Source organism: Scophthalmus maximus, chromosome 4, assembly GCF_022379125.1.
Source record: "Scophthalmus maximus strain ysfricsl-2021 chromosome 4, ASM2237912v1, whole genome shotgun sequence".
Lineage (NCBI taxonomy): Eukaryota > Metazoa > Chordata > Actinopteri > Pleuronectiformes > Scophthalmidae > Scophthalmus > Scophthalmus maximus.
Window position 1 is genome coordinate 12,389,243 of NC_061518.1, and position 19,713 is coordinate 12,408,955.

The 19,713-nt window shown below is 39.7% G+C and overlaps 1 protein-coding gene and 1 long non-coding RNA gene across 4 annotated transcripts in view; one reads left to right on the forward strand and one right to left on the reverse strand.

The window, feature by feature from the left end:
* Window positions 1–185: 185 nt before the first annotated feature.
* LOC118301838 lies at window positions 186–2,421 on the reverse strand. Its single transcript, XR_004790380.2, has 2 exons — window positions 2,225–2,421; window positions 186–2,097 (listed from the first exon to the last, which is right to left on the reverse strand). It is a non-coding gene; the product is annotated as an uncharacterized LOC118301838 (long non-coding RNA).
* nfat5b (nuclear factor of activated T cells 5b) overlaps window positions 1,971–19,713 on the forward strand; it is a 32,986-nt gene continuing 15,243 nt past the window's right edge. For 2 of the 3 annotated variants that reach the window (XM_035627441.2, XM_035627442.2), the window contains exons 1-2: window positions 1,971–2,110; window positions 17,529–17,654. In XM_035627441.2, coding sequence (XP_035483334.1) covers window positions 2,038–2,110; window positions 17,529–17,654 — 199 coding nt within the window. In that variant the 5' untranslated portion in view covers window positions 1,971–2,037. Of the gene's footprint in view, window positions 2,111–17,525; window positions 17,655–19,297; window positions 19,361–19,713 lie in introns of those variants that run through there. The other variant, XM_035627444.2, reaches the window with a different exon arrangement.

The following is a 19,713-nucleotide window of genomic DNA, read 5'->3' on the forward strand; positions in this document are numbered from 1 at the left end:
TTAATTGTACAATAGAATTATTCCACAAAATAATTATTTAAAACAGAGGTAAAACATCAGCTGTAAGACAATATGTCATATGTGATGTCCTTCAGCTATCAGTTTAAATTTGTCCGGTAGCAGATATTCAGCAACAAATGACAGTTACATTCATCATTATGCATTAAGAAGGAGCCAAATGATACTAAGATTCAGTGATAATATTTCTCATGAAAAAAATTGAGGTATCTCAGACATAAGATACATAATAAAATGTTAGCACCGAATGCAATAATGACATCAGTAATTTCGATACATTTGCACTGAAAAACAATGAATACCGAAGCACTGTTAGGACGACAAACAAGGTGTCTGCATGAAATAAAGCTAATAATGTGCGAGAAACTCCTCACACATGATGGTGATGACCACCAGGAAGAAACTATAGTTCTTAAGGCATACGGTGTTCCTAACGCTGGATGTTATTAGAATCAACAAGATATAATTTTACCGTATGTATATGTCAAAATACATAGTAATATGTACCATGAACATCAGTCCACTCTTGATACCTATCTCCAGGTGCGCTTTTATTGCCATTTTATTAATTTCAGTATGTGAATCTGAAGTACACTGAGATGGAACAGAGTTGATTGACTTGATCAGATTTAATCAGGGTTGTGATCACTTTCATTAAACTCCACTCACTCTATTAAAGGGGAAGCAGAAGTTTCACTGATAAATATTTTGACCCTCAATAAACATTGTTTTTGTTTTTTTCTTTTTTTATAATGAGCACACCCACACTGTCAGGTGTAGGTGTTGAGTGTTATCTTATAATATGAAAGTACACAATCTAACAACACAGACTGGTATTGATAACGGAATGTAAAGGTCAAATGACAACGATTGCCAGCAGCAGAGCAGAAAGGATGAGTCGGCTGAGATCGGGCAAACAGAAAACAGAATATTATTCTGAAGCCACTTCTGCGAAAAATCGACCCTAGTTTTTAGTGTTTCTTGTGTTCCCATTGTTCAAAATGAAATACGTGTTAATAAAATTAGTTTGAAGTCAAGAGGCCATGGGAGTAACATTTCCCTTTAAAAGTTTGATGATGTGATGGGGTTTTTTGAAATGTCATTATTTCTGATTAAGAGGAACTTCTTACAACATATTTCAGAAAAGACATAAGAGCGAATAGCAGTTGTTTAAGAAGCGCTTCGGACAGTTAATTTTGAATGGGATGTTCATTTTGTTGTAACAATGTACTTTGAGCTTTATACATTAGAAAAACCTAACCAGGGACAGGGACATGTCCTTGCCTATTCGCCTACGTGCAGCAACCTGTCACAATGTTTTCTGCATCGTCCCTGTCAAACAACAACCCTAACCCAAAACAAATGATCAGATAAGATAAGATCATCCTTTACTAGTCTCACAACAGGGACATTTGCTGTGTTAGGGCAGCAGAGGGGAAAGTTAAATAGTCAGTAAGCATCAGTAAAAAAAAAAAGTAAAACGTAATTAAACATGCAATACAAACATAAGGAAATAATGTAATGTAAAAAAGATTTGCACATGGAAAGATTGGCTTCAGTGCTCCAGTTGTTAGCTTTGCACACTATCGGAAGATACATATATGCATGGAGTTCGTCTTCAAAAGCAATTATTAATACAATCCGGCAGGGATTTCACTCATAATCATAACCAATCCCGACGTAGGCGCTACTGCGTCAGCGGTGTGGGCGTGGCTCACGGTGTGTGAGCCATGCTGAAACATGCGCCGTGGGAGGGGCGAGGGGGGCGGGGTGAAGGGGGCCGAGGACCCGAGTGAGAGCGGACACAGTTCAGAAGGAATAAACACAGACAGGCAGCGACACCGACTCAGACACAGACACACAGAGAGAAAGAGAGAGAGAAAGTGGCCGCGGCGGTGCGAACAGACGCTTCGTGAGGTTTATCTTTCTTCTGACGGTGACACATCGGCAGACGCATAATCGCCCAGGTGACGTCAGTGGCCGAGGGGTGTCCGTTTTCTCCAGCGCGAGGGAACTGCGATGCCCTCTGACTTCATCTCCCTCTTCAGCGGGGACCTCGACCTGACTTCTCCCAGATCCCTGTACTCCAAAGGTAACGACAACAACAACAACCTCTGTCACACACGCTGCGTGGTCGGTCAGTTCGTCGCCCTTGTGTCGTGTTTTCTGAGCTTGTGAAAGTGTTCGTTTGTAACTCGCCACCTACCTGGCTGTGGCCGTGCGCGTGCGCTCGCGCGTGTGGCGACGTTCACCCCGCCCCCCACAAAGTCATTTTCTTTTTGAAATCTCTGTTCATAGATGCCCATGGTTTCCTTACGCTGTTACACCTCTTGTCGATTCCCTGGAGGAAGGTGTTTGTTTTGTTTTACCCGCCCCCCCCCGCACACCGGTCAGACCAGTTTACTTTCCCCCCGCGTGCTGAAAAGCAGCGCTGTCTTATTTTCTGAGGGTTGTTTGAATAGTCCACCGGTGCCCCCCCGCCCCCCGCCCCCCCCCCCCCCCCCCCCCCCCCCCCCCCCCCCCCGAGGCACCACTCTGGCCCGCGGAGTAGCGCCTACAGTCGTGCCAGCCTGGGTGTGGGAGCCCCACACGACCCTCAGGTAGAGGAGCTGAGCTGAGAGGAGAAAAAATAACCTTTGTATTCTAGTATGCTTATTCCCAGAAAAGGGTTGATAATGTAAATGAGTCCATCCTTTAATTTCCACTCAGACATTTACATGTACATGGAAATATGCTCATTTGCACCATGGCAACAGTTGCAACAACATGCCCCCAAAAGTATTTTCTTTTTCTTTTTTGGTTTTGACATTGATATTTTCAGCCAATACATTTTCCTTCTGCCCATCCAGTTACAGTGTCTGTGTGCTATAAGCTAGGCTACATAGTCCTCAAGTTTTCCCCAGTACTGGGTTGAATTGTTAAATATTTAACTGATACTCTGAATAAACTCCGGATAAGTCAGCAGATTTCCAAAATATCAGTGTTCTTTGGCTTGGCCTTTGGAACTGTTTGATTATTTACTACAGCTGAGTGAATACTCAATTTGTCAGCCACACAATTTCTTTCTAAACGTGTGTTCACTCAGATTACACTCGTTGTTTATAGACTCTTATTGGACGATCTTTTACAGTGCATGCCGCTGAACCTTTAGCTAGATCAACGGAATTGAATGGAATTTAGGTTCTTGTGTTGTTTTGAAAAGAAACAATTCCCAAGGTTATTTTTTTCTTTCATAATTCACAGTTGACATATTGCTCGAACAGCAAAAAAAGGCCACTGTACATGGAACTTTACTGTCAAGAGGGTCCTCTCATGATAAACACTGCCCCGGTCATATTTCCACTGAGAAAAGTGAAAATTAGAAATATAAAGAAAATGGGTGTTGATAATTGTAAAGATCAAGCAGAACCCATTGATGTAAAAACAAAGCAAATATTGTTGTACTGTTTTTATAATGGTTACTTTTGCATTCATTTTTGCTTTTAATTTCTACTCCACAATTTTAAAAACAGATGTCAAGATTTTCAGAAAAACTCATTAGGTCAACAGCAGTTCGCCCTAGGCATACAAATTAGATTAACTAACCATTTAAGTGAAATGATTGAAATCTTCATCAACTGTTTTTGATATTTAACTCAAAATAGTATGACCTTCGCCAAGGGTGTTTTATCCCCTGTCCGCTGGTTTGTCAGCAGGATTAATGAAAAATAATTCCTGAATGTGGAACAGTGGAAGGATGGGACATGGGCCACAAAATGACACATTACTTTTTGGTGCAGGTCTGGCCAAAGTTTTTGGGGACATAGTTTTCCCCCACAGTTTTTTACATTTTCACCAATTTCCCAGGGAATTATTCCTGGATCTTAATGGAAAAAAAACCCCACAGGCATATTCTAGAGGATGGTTGGCGAAGGTATGCACGCTACTGAGTGCCATTCTTATTATTGAGTTGACTTATTCCAAAGCCCGTTTTAGACTTTAATCATTAATGGAGTCAGCCAAAATTCCTTTGTGATCCAGACCAATGGTAACTTGTTTACTAGCATACTTTGTTTGCTTACCAATCACACTATTGTGTATTTGTGTCAGGATAGTGGACTCGGCTGTGTGTGAGAGGTGAAGTTGGTTTTGCATCTTGCCGACACCCCCCCCCCCTCGCAGGATTGCACTTTGAGAAGAAGATACAAAATTCCTCAAGGTCTCAGTATTGAAAAGCAATAGCCAGATTAATTGATCAAAAGGAATGATTCTTTGTTATTGTTATAGAGTGGATTGTGTTTGTTGCTTTGTTGGAAGCTTCACTGCTCAGCTAAAACATAATGGGGACCACATATTTGCAGCATGTGCGTAGTTCCAGGATTACTGTGGAAAAACAACACACTGTAACAATGGCACTCAGGATAGGAATGCTACTTATACTAACTTATGTGGTGGGTAAAGGACTGCCGGTTAAATGGGATGTCATAAAATGTCTTCCCATCAGTTTCACATCAAAGGTGAACAACGTTATGGCTTTCCCATAAGTTCTATCAAACCTGGTTAACAATTGTAAGACCACAGTTTTTCAATGTTTTTATTGACTCCCAACGAAGCCTGGATAATCATTAACTCTGTGGCTGCTCTGTGTGTAAACCTGGGCTTAAATAGCACTATATTAATATTGACTGCTGTGTTAAGCAAACTCGGCGGCATGCGCTTAAAAATACTTGATTGCCTTGAAAGCTTGTTCTAGATCTGATGATGAAAGGCGAAAATACAGTACAGGGAAAACATCTGATAAAGTGTAGTTTGACTTCATATTTTTTTCTTGCATTAGGTCTTTTCTATCAATCAGGTGGACTCAAATCTGTATTTGGAACACAAAAATTAAGCAAAACAATATTTTCTCATAATTACAATTATTGACATAATTACTCAATAGTCTTGTGAGGGATCACTGTAAACATAATGAGCCTTCAGTTTAACATCCACCCCAACCTGCTCTCCATATTTAAGACTGTCAGTTCAGCTGGGCTGCTTTTGCTCCCTTAGTTTCCAGGTTTCCCAAAGGAAGCCAATGCTTGACAATTGTTTTGGCCATTGTTCATCTCCTTATTTCCGTCGTTCCCCAAACTGTGATGTGTCATAGCTTCAGTTCTATCAATGCAGTGGATTAACACAATTAAGAAAAGCCCATTTATAATATGGCACCAACACGAGCCCAATAAAAAAAATGGGTCAAAGAATCAGATACAATCTGACATTTACCTGCATTTTGAGTTTGTGGTATTAAATGGGTTGGGAATTCCCTGCAATGTTTATGAACTGTTAACAGCCTACATGTCCAAACTAAAGAAGAATATTTTTTTAATTTGCTTTTATTAATAAATTCAAAAATAAAGCCTGAATGCTGGCACTAGATAAAGACCTCTGGTACGGTACATTCATTGTTGAGGTTAAACGTTAAGCTTAACTCAACTCATTCAGTGTGTCCTATAAGACCAATTATCCTGTGGTGCAGATAACTCACATGTGGTGTGAGTTTCCTTCCTTGTCTTCTTTTAAAGTCGTTTTAATTAATCATTAATGCAAACCAAACTCCAGTAAAACTATAATCAGGGTCAGGTCAACATCTCACCTCCTCTGGTATTTACTGCACACTTGTGACTTTGTTTTGGCCACAGCAAATCAATGTATGAGTGGTTTAACCTGTTAAAGACATACACAAAATGTGTGTGTGTGTGTGTGTGTGTGTGTGTTGAAGTCTTGAGCAAATAATCTAATTTAACAATTGCTACAAATTTTTGAATTATTGAGACTGCTCAGAAGACTTTTGGCACAAAAAGCAGTTTTTTGGATAAATAAGCAAATAGTGAAATATCTGATAAAATTGTAAAAAAAAAAAAAAAGAAAAAAAAAATCAAACAGATATTAGTAAAATATCTAAACTTATTAATTATAAGATATATATACATATATTTAAAAATATATATATATATATTTTTTTTTTAATTTGCTTTATCAGAACATCTTTGGACCATGGTAGGCGGTGATTGGGTTTTGTTCCCCCTAGGTCCCTTTTGCCTGAAGTCACTTGAAACACTCCTGGTGATAGGTTTATGTTTTTGAATCAGTGGTTTGACAGTTTTGGATCATGTACTGTATAAATAACTTTTACAGCTTTTATGGAAAGCAATGAAGTTAACAGCAAACTCATTAAACCTCTAAGCATTACAAGTATGTTGTGTATACTTGTTCTTGTTCTTTTTGTGAGAAGAGTAGCAGACGGTTGTCCCCTTGGCCAAGTTTAGTTGAAACAGATTTATTTTGATTAAGAAGGTGTTTGCAGCAGTATTTCATTCTGTGTTTCTGCCTTCTCCATTTCTTTCAGTATCTCGTGCATAAATACTCAATTAGTTCAGCAAAGGATTTTCTTTCGATTGATCAGGAGACAATGGGCATCTTGAAAGATCAAGCCAAGTTTTTCACTAATGGTTTTTATAGTTCATCACTTTGAAGCAATTATAAATAAATATATGAATTACAGGTCAAAATTATGTTGACATGAATCTGTTTTAACCGATGGCCAACTCCCTTGTGCTGCAGGAATAATGAAGCTAACGTGTCTTTTGCAAGGCGTGCATGGGTATGGCTGACGATTGTCAAATGTCATCATGCGTTCACTATATTCTCCAGGTGACTGAAGTTACGCTTAAACTCCCTGGCTCATGACATCTCTAGTCAACCCGCAGACAAGACAGGAGCGTTCACACAACAAACATCTTATGTGCACTCACTCGTCCTACGGGGGAGCACACAGCTGGTGTTGTGAAGGCCAGGTGAATGTGTTTTGTCACAGCTGGTGGCAAGCTGCCCTACCCACTAAAGGCACGTCAAATTATTTTAGCTGCCTGTTGTATCATTTTGCAATGAATAAAGGTGTACCAGCAGAAAACATGCTGGTGCAAAATCACCTATTATAGCACTTATTTTTCATCCATAACGGTGACAGAGACTTCTCCTTGACCTCCTTAGAGCCAGTCAGCGATCGGTTTATTGTGGTGAGACATTTATTTTAAGCTATTTTAATCTCCAAACATTTCTTATTTATTGCAGTGACAGTGTGTCCCACATGTACCACAGCATTAACAGCTCTGCTTTAGTCGGTCCCTTAACTCGGGACTTGTTAAGTCCTTCTTTTTTAACTCTTTGATGCCGTTTTTATGAATGAACACTTCCTGACATGGGGCAGGAAGCGAAGCCTTCTATGTTGTTATTGGGGCCATAATAATGCTAATTATGCCATCCTCATGAATGTTTGCTCAAATACACACAGGTTGCATTCATCGTGTTCACGCAGGTCATTTACACACTTTCCTGAAGTTAGTTTGCTGAATCTGACGTATTATGTTTAAACAAACACGCCATATGAACAAATGTAAAACACATTTTGGATGAGAATAAGACAATGATCTTGCATGAGGCCCAACGTTGTCCTCAAAGGCAAAAATGGAGAGAAAAAGACTAGTTCACTGTCTCTCCCTTGTCTGAAAAAAGATGAAGAGTGCAGGAGACTGTGATTCCCTAAAACGTTTGTTCCTAGTCGTCTTGTGCAGGATTTCTCACACTCATCTGGGAAAAGCCCAAAGCACATGTGAGATCTCACGTCCAGCCCCTTGTGTTTCCCTCCAGGGCAAGATGATTCCAAGCTAAGAAATTAAATATGAAGTGTGGTGTATCTTGGGTGGCAGGAGTCTCTCCACTGGCAGATGTAAAGCAGCGGTTAAGGTGCCACCAGCTCTAAACTAGTATCTAAACCATGATCTATTGAACCGTTATTTATTCAAAGGTTTTTATAGTTCCTTTTAAGAAAATGTATGTTTTGCTCACCGTCCCTTCCATTTCTGCTATCAGACCTGACAAATGAACTGCATTTTGTAATGTGCTACTAATGAATTTATGTTGTTCGTCTATATCTCAGCTTATCTGTCATCCTGCCATGTTTTCTTTTGTTCTGGCCCAACCGTTGAATTATTTTGCTTTTGGAAGTGATGTACAGTGTCCTTGAAATTGACCAGAGACATTGCCATCATCACCAACAGACACCCCCTGGGTATTTCTATTCTTCGACTAGGGCTGCATGTTAGTGAGTGTTACATCCTGATGCTGCAGCCAGTGTTGGTGTTGGTGGTTTTTTCCAGGTCATGTTCATTTGAAAATATTTGGAAGTATTTCATGGCCCTGTTTTGGATCAGGTCCAAATTGTAAAGACCTCTACATGTCTGTTCATTTTGTGTCCCACTACCCTTAGAGTAGTAAGAATGTCACTAGGTCATGACAACATGGTATGATATGCCCTCCAGTCTTTCCCTTCCTGCCATGGATATTTTGAGACACAGTATTAGCTGCAGCAGGTTTATGGTGCCCTTGAGGGGATGGAGATAAATTCTTTGATTTTGCATTTGACACAGCCTGTCACATCACAAAGTTTCCTTATACAGATTTTAAATGACCTCCAGAAATTATGAATAACTTTGGCATTAGATTGTCAAGCAATTCATCCCACAGCATACAGTTGTGGTATCACAATATCCTGTGTATTAAGTGTAATTTTCTGAATCATGTGCTGCTTCCTTGGCAGACTGGCATAGCTGGAGTGAAAAGACGCATTGGACGGTCTGATTTCCCCCTGCATCCTGTCATTGTTGGTTGGTTCTTTGCTGTCTTGATTAAAGTTACACTTGTGGGTTTGGACACTGAGGTCGATGTCTGCTAGGGCCAAGGCCACGGGAAAGGATGATAGGCTTTTGTAGGAGAGGAATCCCCTGAGTTGAAAGCTGAAGTAACTCCGTTGTCTTTTCCTTGTTAACTTGAAAGGTTATAATAACTATTATGAGTATGGTGCTGCTTTGTTCACAGTAGCAAGTTGGTATTGAAGGGGCACAAACCAACTGTCTACTCAGTTGGTTTGTCTACTCAACTGTCTACTCTACCGCTAGTTAAAGGTTGGGTCACAAACTTTGTCAATCAAGGTAAATGTGTACCTAAATGAACAGTGTGACATCCGGTCACCATGCTGCATGTTTTTTTATGAAACCTTTAAAACATTGAGGAGCTTTTGTAGGCCTACATACCTCCTGACTGTGTTATAGACATTTTAACCTTGTCTACCTTGTTTCATTCAAAATCACAGGTCACATTCGCATCAGCCCCAACACACACACTATTCAGTGTTTCTCTTAATCCTCTTAAATGTTTTTTATGGATTGTATTTAAATGACATATTGCCAGAAAGACTCTTTAGAAACTTTACTTCATAGGTTTTAGTTTTAGTCATCTATGACTATTTGTCCTTATTTTCTCCAAAAGGTTTAATCATTAGTCATTGTGCTTGTGAAAATGCCATTTTATTACGTCAGTATTATTTTGTCATGTCCGGTCTCCTTCTTGCCACTCCCTGTATCTTCTTCATGTTTGAGTTTTGCAAAGAGGGTTTTATTTGCTGAGTTAAGTCATACGTCAACAGCCGAAATGACAGTGTTCATCTCTCACTGCAAGCCACAACCTGCTTGAATACAAATATGACTATACATCTGTTTTCCATAAGTCTAAGTCTTCTGTCTGATTTTATTTACTCAGTGTTTATCCTGATATAAATCTGATTTATATGAAGATCAATCTTGATCAACTTTTTCCCAGTCTGCTGTGGTTTAACTTATTTAGACTTAACACCAAATCTTCTTAAGTAATTAGAGCTGGAGATGTAGGCTCAGTCTCAAGAACAGATGATCATAACTCTGGAAAATTAGAAACTTTGGAATTGACTGCACAGTATACAGTGTAAGCACTAAAGGCCTGAGGAGACTGACAATACTTTTTGTTTGAGGCCGTGATTGTTGTGAAATACCTTCTCAGTTAGCAAACTTTTGGCCTTAGGTTTCTTACTCTCTATTGCTCTAATGTGAATTTCTAATGCCTCAAGACTCAAACATATCTTGTAAGTGTTTGCTTAACATTGTCACGGTGCCAGCTGGTTCATCTGTTTATTCTCACTCATCAACATTTCCATCAGGAGTCATCAGGTTTCCAAAACTAAGGCCTCTGTGACGCCACAAGGTATTCTGAAATGTTTTTCTGTTCACCGTGGTTGTACATGGACTGTGCAAACAAAGAGTATTTAGTCTTAATTTTGATACTCAAAAGATGTTTATGTTTCCTAAAGAATATGCTGATTTGCTTTCTGGTGAAGAGGTGTCTCATCTACCTTGGACTGCTTGTTAACTTAGCTTAGCACAAAGATGGGAGAAGGCTAGCCAAGAAAATATAAATGGCAGTAATAACAATGGATAGATAACTAAAAACCAATGTAAAAGAGCAAATTTATGTTTTGTATGAATTAAACAATGCAAGATGTAACTTTTATATGTTTCCAGTTTCAATGCTAAGCCAAGCTAACAGATCAGGTAGCTTCACATTTACTGTACAGTCATAAAAGTGGTTATCAATCTTCTTTTTTTAATGTTTTATTCAAGTGGTGTCTTGTATTCTCTTGTGGGATGGGCCAAATGCTTGTCATAACGGGGAAATTAAAACTAGTTAAATAACCAACTGACTGTTCTGCATACTGTGGGTAGCTCATAAATTCAGTCATACATATTCCAGTCCAGGTTAGGGTTAGGGTTAGACAAAATGCCGTTAGTATGGCTGCTTGGTGATGTCTCATCAGTGGAGAGTGTATGCGTGTGGTGTTGCCAGAGGCTTTTCCTGTTGCCTCAGCACGGTTTTTCCGGTGAGCTGGACAGAAGTCTCTGTGTTGGCACACCAAACGTTTTGTTGAACAGTTCTACTATACTGGTCTGGTGTGGTCTCTGATTCACAAGAAAACAGACTGTCACTTCTTGTCACCAGTGAATTCATTGGAAGTATTGTGCAGAACTTACATTTCAGTATCTCTGTCTATGTAAGCATGACATATTTTGGTAAGTTTGGATTCCAATGATATCTGAAGTCACACTTTCAGGTTAAGCTTGGTGACTGTTTCATCTTTCTGAGTCCACTGGTAAACAAAGAGGTACAGGTAGATCTGTGGCAGAGCATTATTCACAGCCATAATTTCACAATGTTGTCTCAGTTGTATACCTGTAATAACATGCAGTAACGCTGACTCTTTTGTACTGCTGTGAGGATAGTAAATGGGACTTACGACCCACTTTGTTTTCAAACCTGACTTGTAGCTGGCCCTCACAGGAGCCTCAGTGGGCTGTTTTGTCGAGTCAGGGTAGTGGTGGGTTTTTGTTGAAAGCAAGTCATGTAAACCGATGCCTGGAGGTCGTACCTGGTCACTTCAGGATTAGCTGGACTGAAAGGGCTACATGCCTCAAAGCCTGAGCCTGTTGTGTTACAAACAAATGAATTAGCCGTTTCTAAAGCCTGACTGACTTTCACTTTCTCAAAAAAGTGTATAAACAATAAGTCTTACAAGACTGTTTCTATGAGCATCCACTACACCATCAGAAAAATGTCACTTTGTCACTGCTACTCTTTTTATTTGGGATTGACCTAATTAAAAGCTATAGCCATTAATTCCTCACTAAAGCTGGACATTTTGATGGCAAAATATAGATAGGGTAGATATGGTGGTGCTAGATGTTGCCATGATATATATATATATATATATATATATATATATATATATATATATATATCTCCCTAAATATGCCTGATATTCACTAGAAAATTATCTAAGTATATAGATATGTGAAGCCAATGCAGAAGTGCCTGAAACTAGTGTTCTCTCAAATGACCAGCAGAGGGCGACTCCACTGGTTGCAAAACCTCTGTTTCTATAGAAGTCTATGAGAAAATGACTCTATTTCTCACTTAATTTATAATATCAGTAAAGTTTATGGTCAATGCAGCATGATGTTCATTAAGTAAATTATTGTCTCATTTAGAGTAAAATAGAAGATACAGTACAATATGAGACGTATTAGAGCGTGGATACAGCGTGACTGACAGTTAGTCCAGTGGGTGCATGGTTTGCAGGTGTAGGTGGATGTAAATATGGTTACTTCTGGTTTCAACAAGCCAAGATGGCGCTCGTCAAAATGCTAAACTCAAAGCTTCAAAACGGCAGCTCACAAACTAATGGGTGACATCACGGTGGGTTGCCACTTGGTGAAAATGCAATGTTAAAAAAGTGAAGGACATATCCTGGAATCCGCCCTTTTCTCTGGAAGTTTTGTGGAAATCCGTTTGGTAGGTTTATTTTTTGTCTAATCTTGCTGACAGACGAACAAACAAATAGATAGGGGCAAAAGCATTACCTCCTCAGTGGAGATAGTTACTGCCATTATAATGGATCCTATTGTGCAGTAGGCACTGTAAGCCCTTTCTTTCAATATATTTGACTCATCGTGTTTGATGTTATCATGTGGCATTACTGACAGGCTCTGTAATCATAAATGAGAGCTGTGACCTGAATTTTATAATAGTTGATGTCAAATTACTCTGCAATGTGTGTATTATTCTATTCAAAGTAAAAAGATATAGATCAAACACACAAGAAACGAAACAAACGCGCTCTAGAGACAGACTATGCACACCCCATACAATAATGAATCTCGTATGACTCATAACTTGTGACCATGAGATTTTGAGAGATTCTTTGATCACTTCAACTGCTAACACGATAAGGTTTCACAAGCTATGTCTAAATAAAGCAATAGTAATTAATTACTCACCAGTATGAAATGCATTTGGGAAATATCAAATGGCCCAAATGATTGAGGTAAATTTTGGCTATGGACTGCCTTGCTTTCTTCTTGCCTGGGAAAAGCACGAAGAGCTAAACTTCTGCTGCCGGCTGCATTCATGAATGAGACCTAAATATGAGTGAATTAATAACTTCATTATCCATTTAGTGTTAGGTAATCAATCCGCTACAGTTAGTCAAAAAAATTGTAATGACTGATTTTTATGAATGGTTATTTATTGATTGTATTAAACCAGAGTTTAAGTGGTTTAGTTGTGCTATACCATACTCTAATTCTTGCATTAGGAAAATGTGTGCATTAAGTATGCATTAATTCAACATGAACTACATGCTCATGTTATAACGAGTATTAGTGTTATGGTCGTATCGGGTGGTGACAAATAAGATAATATGTGGTCACATTTTACAGATATCGAGATTAAGATTTCTTTCCACGCGTTGTAAGTTTGTTCGTGTAATATCCTGCAATGTTGACGCTCAGTTCTTCATTTGAGTGAAGATAATTGCTGTTATATCCTCTCATTTTCTCCACATTGTCTCACGAGAGACACAAACGCTTAAAAGACTTGTCCCCTGATCTGTGTTGCTATGGAGTCCCTGGCAGCCTTCATGTAGGCTTGGCTGTAAACATTTCAGGGTTGTTGTACATGGTTTGCTGCAGGTGCCAGCCCTTTCACTGTTGTTTTTTTTTATCCTTTTAGGCTTGGATCTCCAAACTCCAAATGCACTAATGTGACGCACTTAATCTCATTTTACCCATCACTTTTGGTTAAGTAGTTCAATAAATCCACCATGTGTATTTCTGTAGCAGGAACTTTTCAGCACAAGTGGGTTATTGTATTGCTTCATTTTTGCTTGACGGGATTCCACATGACAAAACCGCTAACCTGTTGGGCAAGTTGAAGTACAGAAAAGGGTCTGGGCGCACAGTAAACAAGACAGGCAGAGGGAGGGAGATAGGTGGAGTGGAGGAGGGCGACAGAATGGGAGTTAAATGAGTCACTCAGCCAAAAAAACCAGTGCCACGCCCCAGGTGCCAGGGCTAGTAAGAGCAAGCAACAGGAATGTGAGGGAAATGAATGGGAGTGTAAGTCCTGCCATTCACATGGTGAGTGCTTTCTTTTGTCACCTTTAGCCTGCACTACCACATAAACATATCACAAGGTATGGTGAGGGTCAAAAGAGCTGCATTATTTGTCTGTTGGCTCTCGAGGTAACTAGCTGTATTGCAGGATTTGTGACGTGACACTGGGATTGTACGTGTGTTCCGTTTGTTATTTGTCCTTTGTTTATACCGAACGTGAGTGGAAACCAAATTTGTGACCCGTTAATGAGGGCTGCCACTCATATTCATCAAAATGTATTAATAGCAGAGGACGACCTGATCAAAACTAACCACGTGAGCATGGTGTCTGTCAGTGTGAAATGTTGTTGGTGGAGCTCTAATCTGTTATTTCAATGATCACAGACGGACTGAGAACGAAAGGTTCCGCGATGGTCAGTGGTCACTCACAACATGACTGCCCTCTTAGGTTCAAATCAAAACATCACGTGGTGCATGAGTCAGTACGGTTTATTTCCCAGCTAATGAGGCTTTTTGTTTTTCTCCCGTGTGAAAGGGACAGTGTTTTGTCACGTGTAAATAAAAAATTACACCCTGTCTGCTTATTAAGGGGAAACGAATATGCAGCATTTTTTTTCTTCAGTTTTTAAAAAACGTGAAAGGACTGTGGAAACACTTTGAACAGGCTAGCCAGTGATTCAACACCACCGCTCTCAGAGAAGAGTACATATTTTCTGTCTGTGCGGTTGGCAATCTGTTTACTGGAAGGGCTGCTCGCTCGGAGCACATGTTGCTGCATGTGCAGTCAGTCAGTGAGCCCCAAGAAGACTGTAGAGTTGAAGTGTAAATACAAGGGCAGAGAAAGTGTTTTTGTGGAGGGGGGCGTTTGCGAGCATATGCACGCATGTGTGTCTTTCATTGGGTTTGGGGGACCAGCAAGACCACACTAGAAACCTGTGTGTGTATATTTGTGGTTCAGTGTGAGTTATATGAGTTTGCTGAGCCCAGATTTAAGCTTCCTTTCTGGGAACCAGCATTCCCTGCTCTTCTAAAGCGAACTGTAAGAGACTGGAGGGGCTTTGGGAATGAAGAGGCATGGGCCAGTTTCACTATGTCCCAGGTTTGTCTATTGTACACAGTGAGTGGTAACAATGGGAGGGTTAAGTATCTGATATACACACCAAACCCTGGGACTCAGCTGCAAGTAATTAAAGCTGGCAGTTGGCAGAGAAGAGAGTCAGGCAACTGTAATGGCCGCTCTAAGTTCATACCATAATATTTGGATGATGAATCAGGCTGCTAGTAAAAGTGTTGTCATGCTGTTGACCCAAGGCTTTCTCCCCTCACCCTGTCCTGTCGGCCCTGAGGGAGGCACTGAGGAGAGAGAAAAAGGCTTTGTACAACCCCGCTGCCTGTTTGTAATGGGATCGGCTGTTTATTTGGTATGCTACAGCTTGTGCTTTGACCTCATCAGTCCCCATCTGGTCTGTCCCCCCTCATGGTTTTTCCGCAGCTTTAATCAAACGCATAAACTTGAGAGAGGACATCCACAGGCAGTGCATGTCGAGTTTGATATACAGTTATAATACTGCACTCTCACAGATATTGAAGTGAATCATAAAGAGCTTGGATTTTAGCTTCCCACCTTCTTGTTTAAGGACCTTTTTCTTAGGTTAGGACAAATGTTGCAGACAGGGCTGGAACTAATTAATATTTTCATAACAAATTTATTTACTGAATAATCCCTCAATCATTTGGTTTCTTATATTGAAAAATGTTCATCCATATCACATACCTGCTCAGGACACTTAGGTCCTTTGGAGTGCAGGGGGCGCTCCTCAAGACCTTCTTTGACACTGTGGTGGCATCAGCCATTTTCTATGGAGTGGTCTGCTGGAACAGCAGCATCTCAACAGCTGACAGGAGGAGACTAGACAGACTGATCAGGAAGGCCAGCTCTGTCCTAGGATGCCCCTTGGACACAGTGCAGGTGGTGGGAGAGAGGAGGATGATAGCAAAGCTATCATCAATGATGGACAACAACTCCCACCCCATGCAGGACACTGTCTCTGCACTGAACAGCTCTTTCAGCGACCGGCTCCTCCACCCTAAGTGCTGCTTTGAGACTGTACAACCAGCACTGCTCCCAATAGAACACGCACACACACACAGGACTCAACCACTGTGAAATGACCAACGGTGCAATAGCCAACTGTGCAATATTTATATTTATTCCCCATTTGCAATTATTGCTACTGCTCTGTACATATTATTTATATTTTTATATTTTGTTATATTTTGTACATACATACAGTTTTTTTTTGTTCCTGTAAATTTCTTTCTATTGTGCTATGTCGTCTATATTCCGTCCACTGTGCTGCTTTAATGACCAAATTTCCCCATTGTGGGATGAATAAAGGAATTTATTATCTTATAAAATAAATCACCAATTTTTTTTTCTGTGACCATCTGTCAAAAACTTAAATATATGTTAAATTTACAATGATATGAAATAAAGAAAAACAGAAGCTTGGACTGCTGCATGTTGGTCTAGTGGTTAGCTAGATTATATAGAATAATAACAATAATCGAAATAATTGCCTATTAATTTTCATGTGATCAATTAATCAATTAATTGTTGTAGCGTTATTTACAAACCCCAAGGCAGAATTGTGACTACAGGTGTTAGGTAGGGCTGCTGCAAATGTGAAGAAAAGTTGTAAAATCTTTCATGGCTCCAGGGGGAGCTGCACAAAAGAGCTGATAAATTGCCTCGTTATTTCCTTTGAGTCAACGTTGGTTGGGGACCACATGTTTAAAAAAGAAATAAATCTGCAGATGTAGAGTCCAGTCTTCTGTCGTGTACTCTTCATCTCTGCTCGAGGCTAACAGCTCAAGGCTACATTAGCCTCTACTAGCGTCACAAACCCAAATCTCTATCCTCATGGTCGGCAGTTGAATTGCATTGTGGGTTATGAAGCTGCCAGGTTTTGACAAGGATGAGGGAGGGGAATAAAAAAGATAATATATTTGCTTGATTTTCCTACTTTGATTTACTCCCCATCATGGGTCCAACAACTTCAGAGTATTGAAACGTGAAATTGGTGAAAACTTGTAAGAATGTAATAGTTTTAGTCTTGATAAAAAATCTTGTTAATAATGATCAGAAACAAGGTCACTTAATATTTATTCCCTCTCAAATGTCTGTTTTCTTCCCCTCTTGGTGTTTGGAGTTCATCAACCAACTAATTATGTATTAGTATTTTGTTTCTTTAAACCAATGACACCATCTCTGTGAGAGGAGGCAACAGTGTGACATAATTTTTTCATACTGGCAGCCGGCAGCAGAGTTTGGCCGTAGTAAAAAGGTGGAAGCCTATTTGGCATCTGAACACACGGTTTCCAAAGAAATTGCTCTGTAGTGTGAGTATTTCCTTGTCATTTAACAGATTCATTGCCAATCAGGTCACAGTTTGCATGTTTTTATAATTGCAATAAAAGTTGTGATTGTTACAGTTCCGTGTGACACGGAATGATGATGCTTGTAATACAAGCATCATCATTGAACCGACTCGCATAGAGAAATGGTATTTCTGACGAAAGCATGATGCAAAGCAAAGAGTTGTGCCATTTTCACATTTTCAAAACAAACTGTTAAGTTCCTGTTATCTGTTCCTTCTCCTCTCTCAATAGAATCAGTGTATGACCTTCTTCCCAGAGAGCTGCAGTTGCCTTCCTCCACTCAGCAGAACCCAAACGCCATGAGTCAAAAGAGTGGCGGAGAGGCAGGGCCTCCCCCTTCAGCTCCTCTAGCATCAGGTAGGATCCTGCTCCTCTCATTCTTATTTCTCCTCTGCGAGCCGGACCGATCATGCCCCACCCCAAAACACTCTGTACCTGTAGAGAAACAAACACCTGCATACGGCAGGAAAGCCAGTCTGACAAGCCGTCTGTTACTCTGTGATCCTCACATGTTTGTCCAAAAAGAAAAAAGAAAACATGCAATAAGGAAGTTCTGTCATTGGAGTTAAATGAAGAGAACATGCTGCTATCTGTACCAGCTGGGACATTGTGAAATATTTGGTTGAAGAAATTGTTGAGGTCCACCACATTTTGTGTCGTTCAGCAACAAGTTTTGAAATGTAATTCACATACAATAATTTCAGACAGTATCTGTCATTGTCCATTTTCTACATGTTGTTTTATCAACTTCATGCACTAAATGTAGGATTAATTCATGGTTTACACTGAACACAGTACCCTTGGATGATGCAAGAGCCTGGCAAAGCTTATTTTTTCAGTGAAGCATGGTCAGCGCAAAGAAATTGGTTGTTTCGAAGAATTTTGTCACTTTTCTTTAAAAAGATAGACGGAAATTATATTGGCAGAGAAACACAAATTAGTTAAATGTATATAGTGTCTTTGCTAGTGTAATCTTCCTGTCCGGCACTTTGGCTCATCTGAGCACCCATGGGCGTGTAGGACTTAAAATGAGCTGTGGTCACATTGTAAGCACCTTGCTATCTTGAGGCCGCAGAAAGGGATTGTGCGATTGACCAACAAAACTTGGTCTGAAGTTACAGTTTTGTAAAGGGAACATTACCAAGATAGTAATATGGTCCTACATAGGCAGGTGCACAACGTGCGTTGATACTAGTGCTACATCAGATTTATTTCTTTTGACTGTGAGGAGCAGGTTGTTGACAGGTGGCCAGTAGCATTTTTTGCCCCGGGTCACACTAGCGGGTTAATAAAGCCACAGTATAACATTAAACTGGATGTATTCTGCCATTAAAGGAGTACAAAAAGAAGAAAGTGAAAAGATTCCCCTCTCCTACACCCTTCCGGTCTCTGAAGACGTGTACAACAAATGTAGACCAAACTAATCGGTAATGGATAAAAAACCTCTAAAAAAATAGGTTTTAATGCATGGCATTTATTTTTCTCAGTCACTCAGCGCATGAATGTTTTTAGAGGTAATGGCTAATTTGCTATCCTGCAGAAGAGAGACAAGACGGGGACAGTCATACAGGATGGACCATCTTTCAGTATTTGTTCATATTTTCGGGGTGCAAATTAAGATATGTGATGAACAAAGTCTTTGTGTTGCGATCCTTGCTAAAAATTACACTATACATCCATACGTTGTATGTGCCTCTTTTTCTCTCCAACTGTGTTTTGCAAACTAATGAGTCACCAAACAATCCAGTGTGTCACCAGTCTAACTAATTTTTTACAATCTACAACTTAACCACACCTTTCCCCACTCTTCATCTAGTTCACTGTAACTATTTGAATGCTTTTGAAATTACAGTGTGTGTCAGCATGCTGGAGCAGCACTTTTTTTTTGGACAAAGAAAAAAAAATACCTTGTGTTATTATTATTTTTTTTTTCTCATTCTGAATACATTTTTACTGTTCAGCTCTTATTGCTCATTCGCTGTCTCATTTTTATATTCCAGGAAGTTCCCTCTGAAGCAGGGAGTGTCTGCATATAAAATGGTCTGCAGTTCTCTGCTTCATAGGTCAGAAGCTTGTTTATTTTGTCTCTGTGGCTACGTTCAGTCCCAACGAAATTAACTTTTGTAGCATAAAAAAAACAATAAAGCTCCAATAATTGGCATGTATCTTATTTTGCACATGAACATTTTGAACTTCCTCTTCATTTCAACATTTTGGCTATTTTTTTCATTCAGTTGAACACAAACAAAATGCTAATAATAATGATAAATTCATTCAGTTTTATTGATTTTATTTTATTTTTTAGAATTTAAATAATTCACAATCATTTTTACTCTTATTTAAGTTTTTTTTAGATAAAGGGGACTGCTCATCTCTCATCTCTCCTTTGGCCTCGTTTGAGTCATACCTATACAGT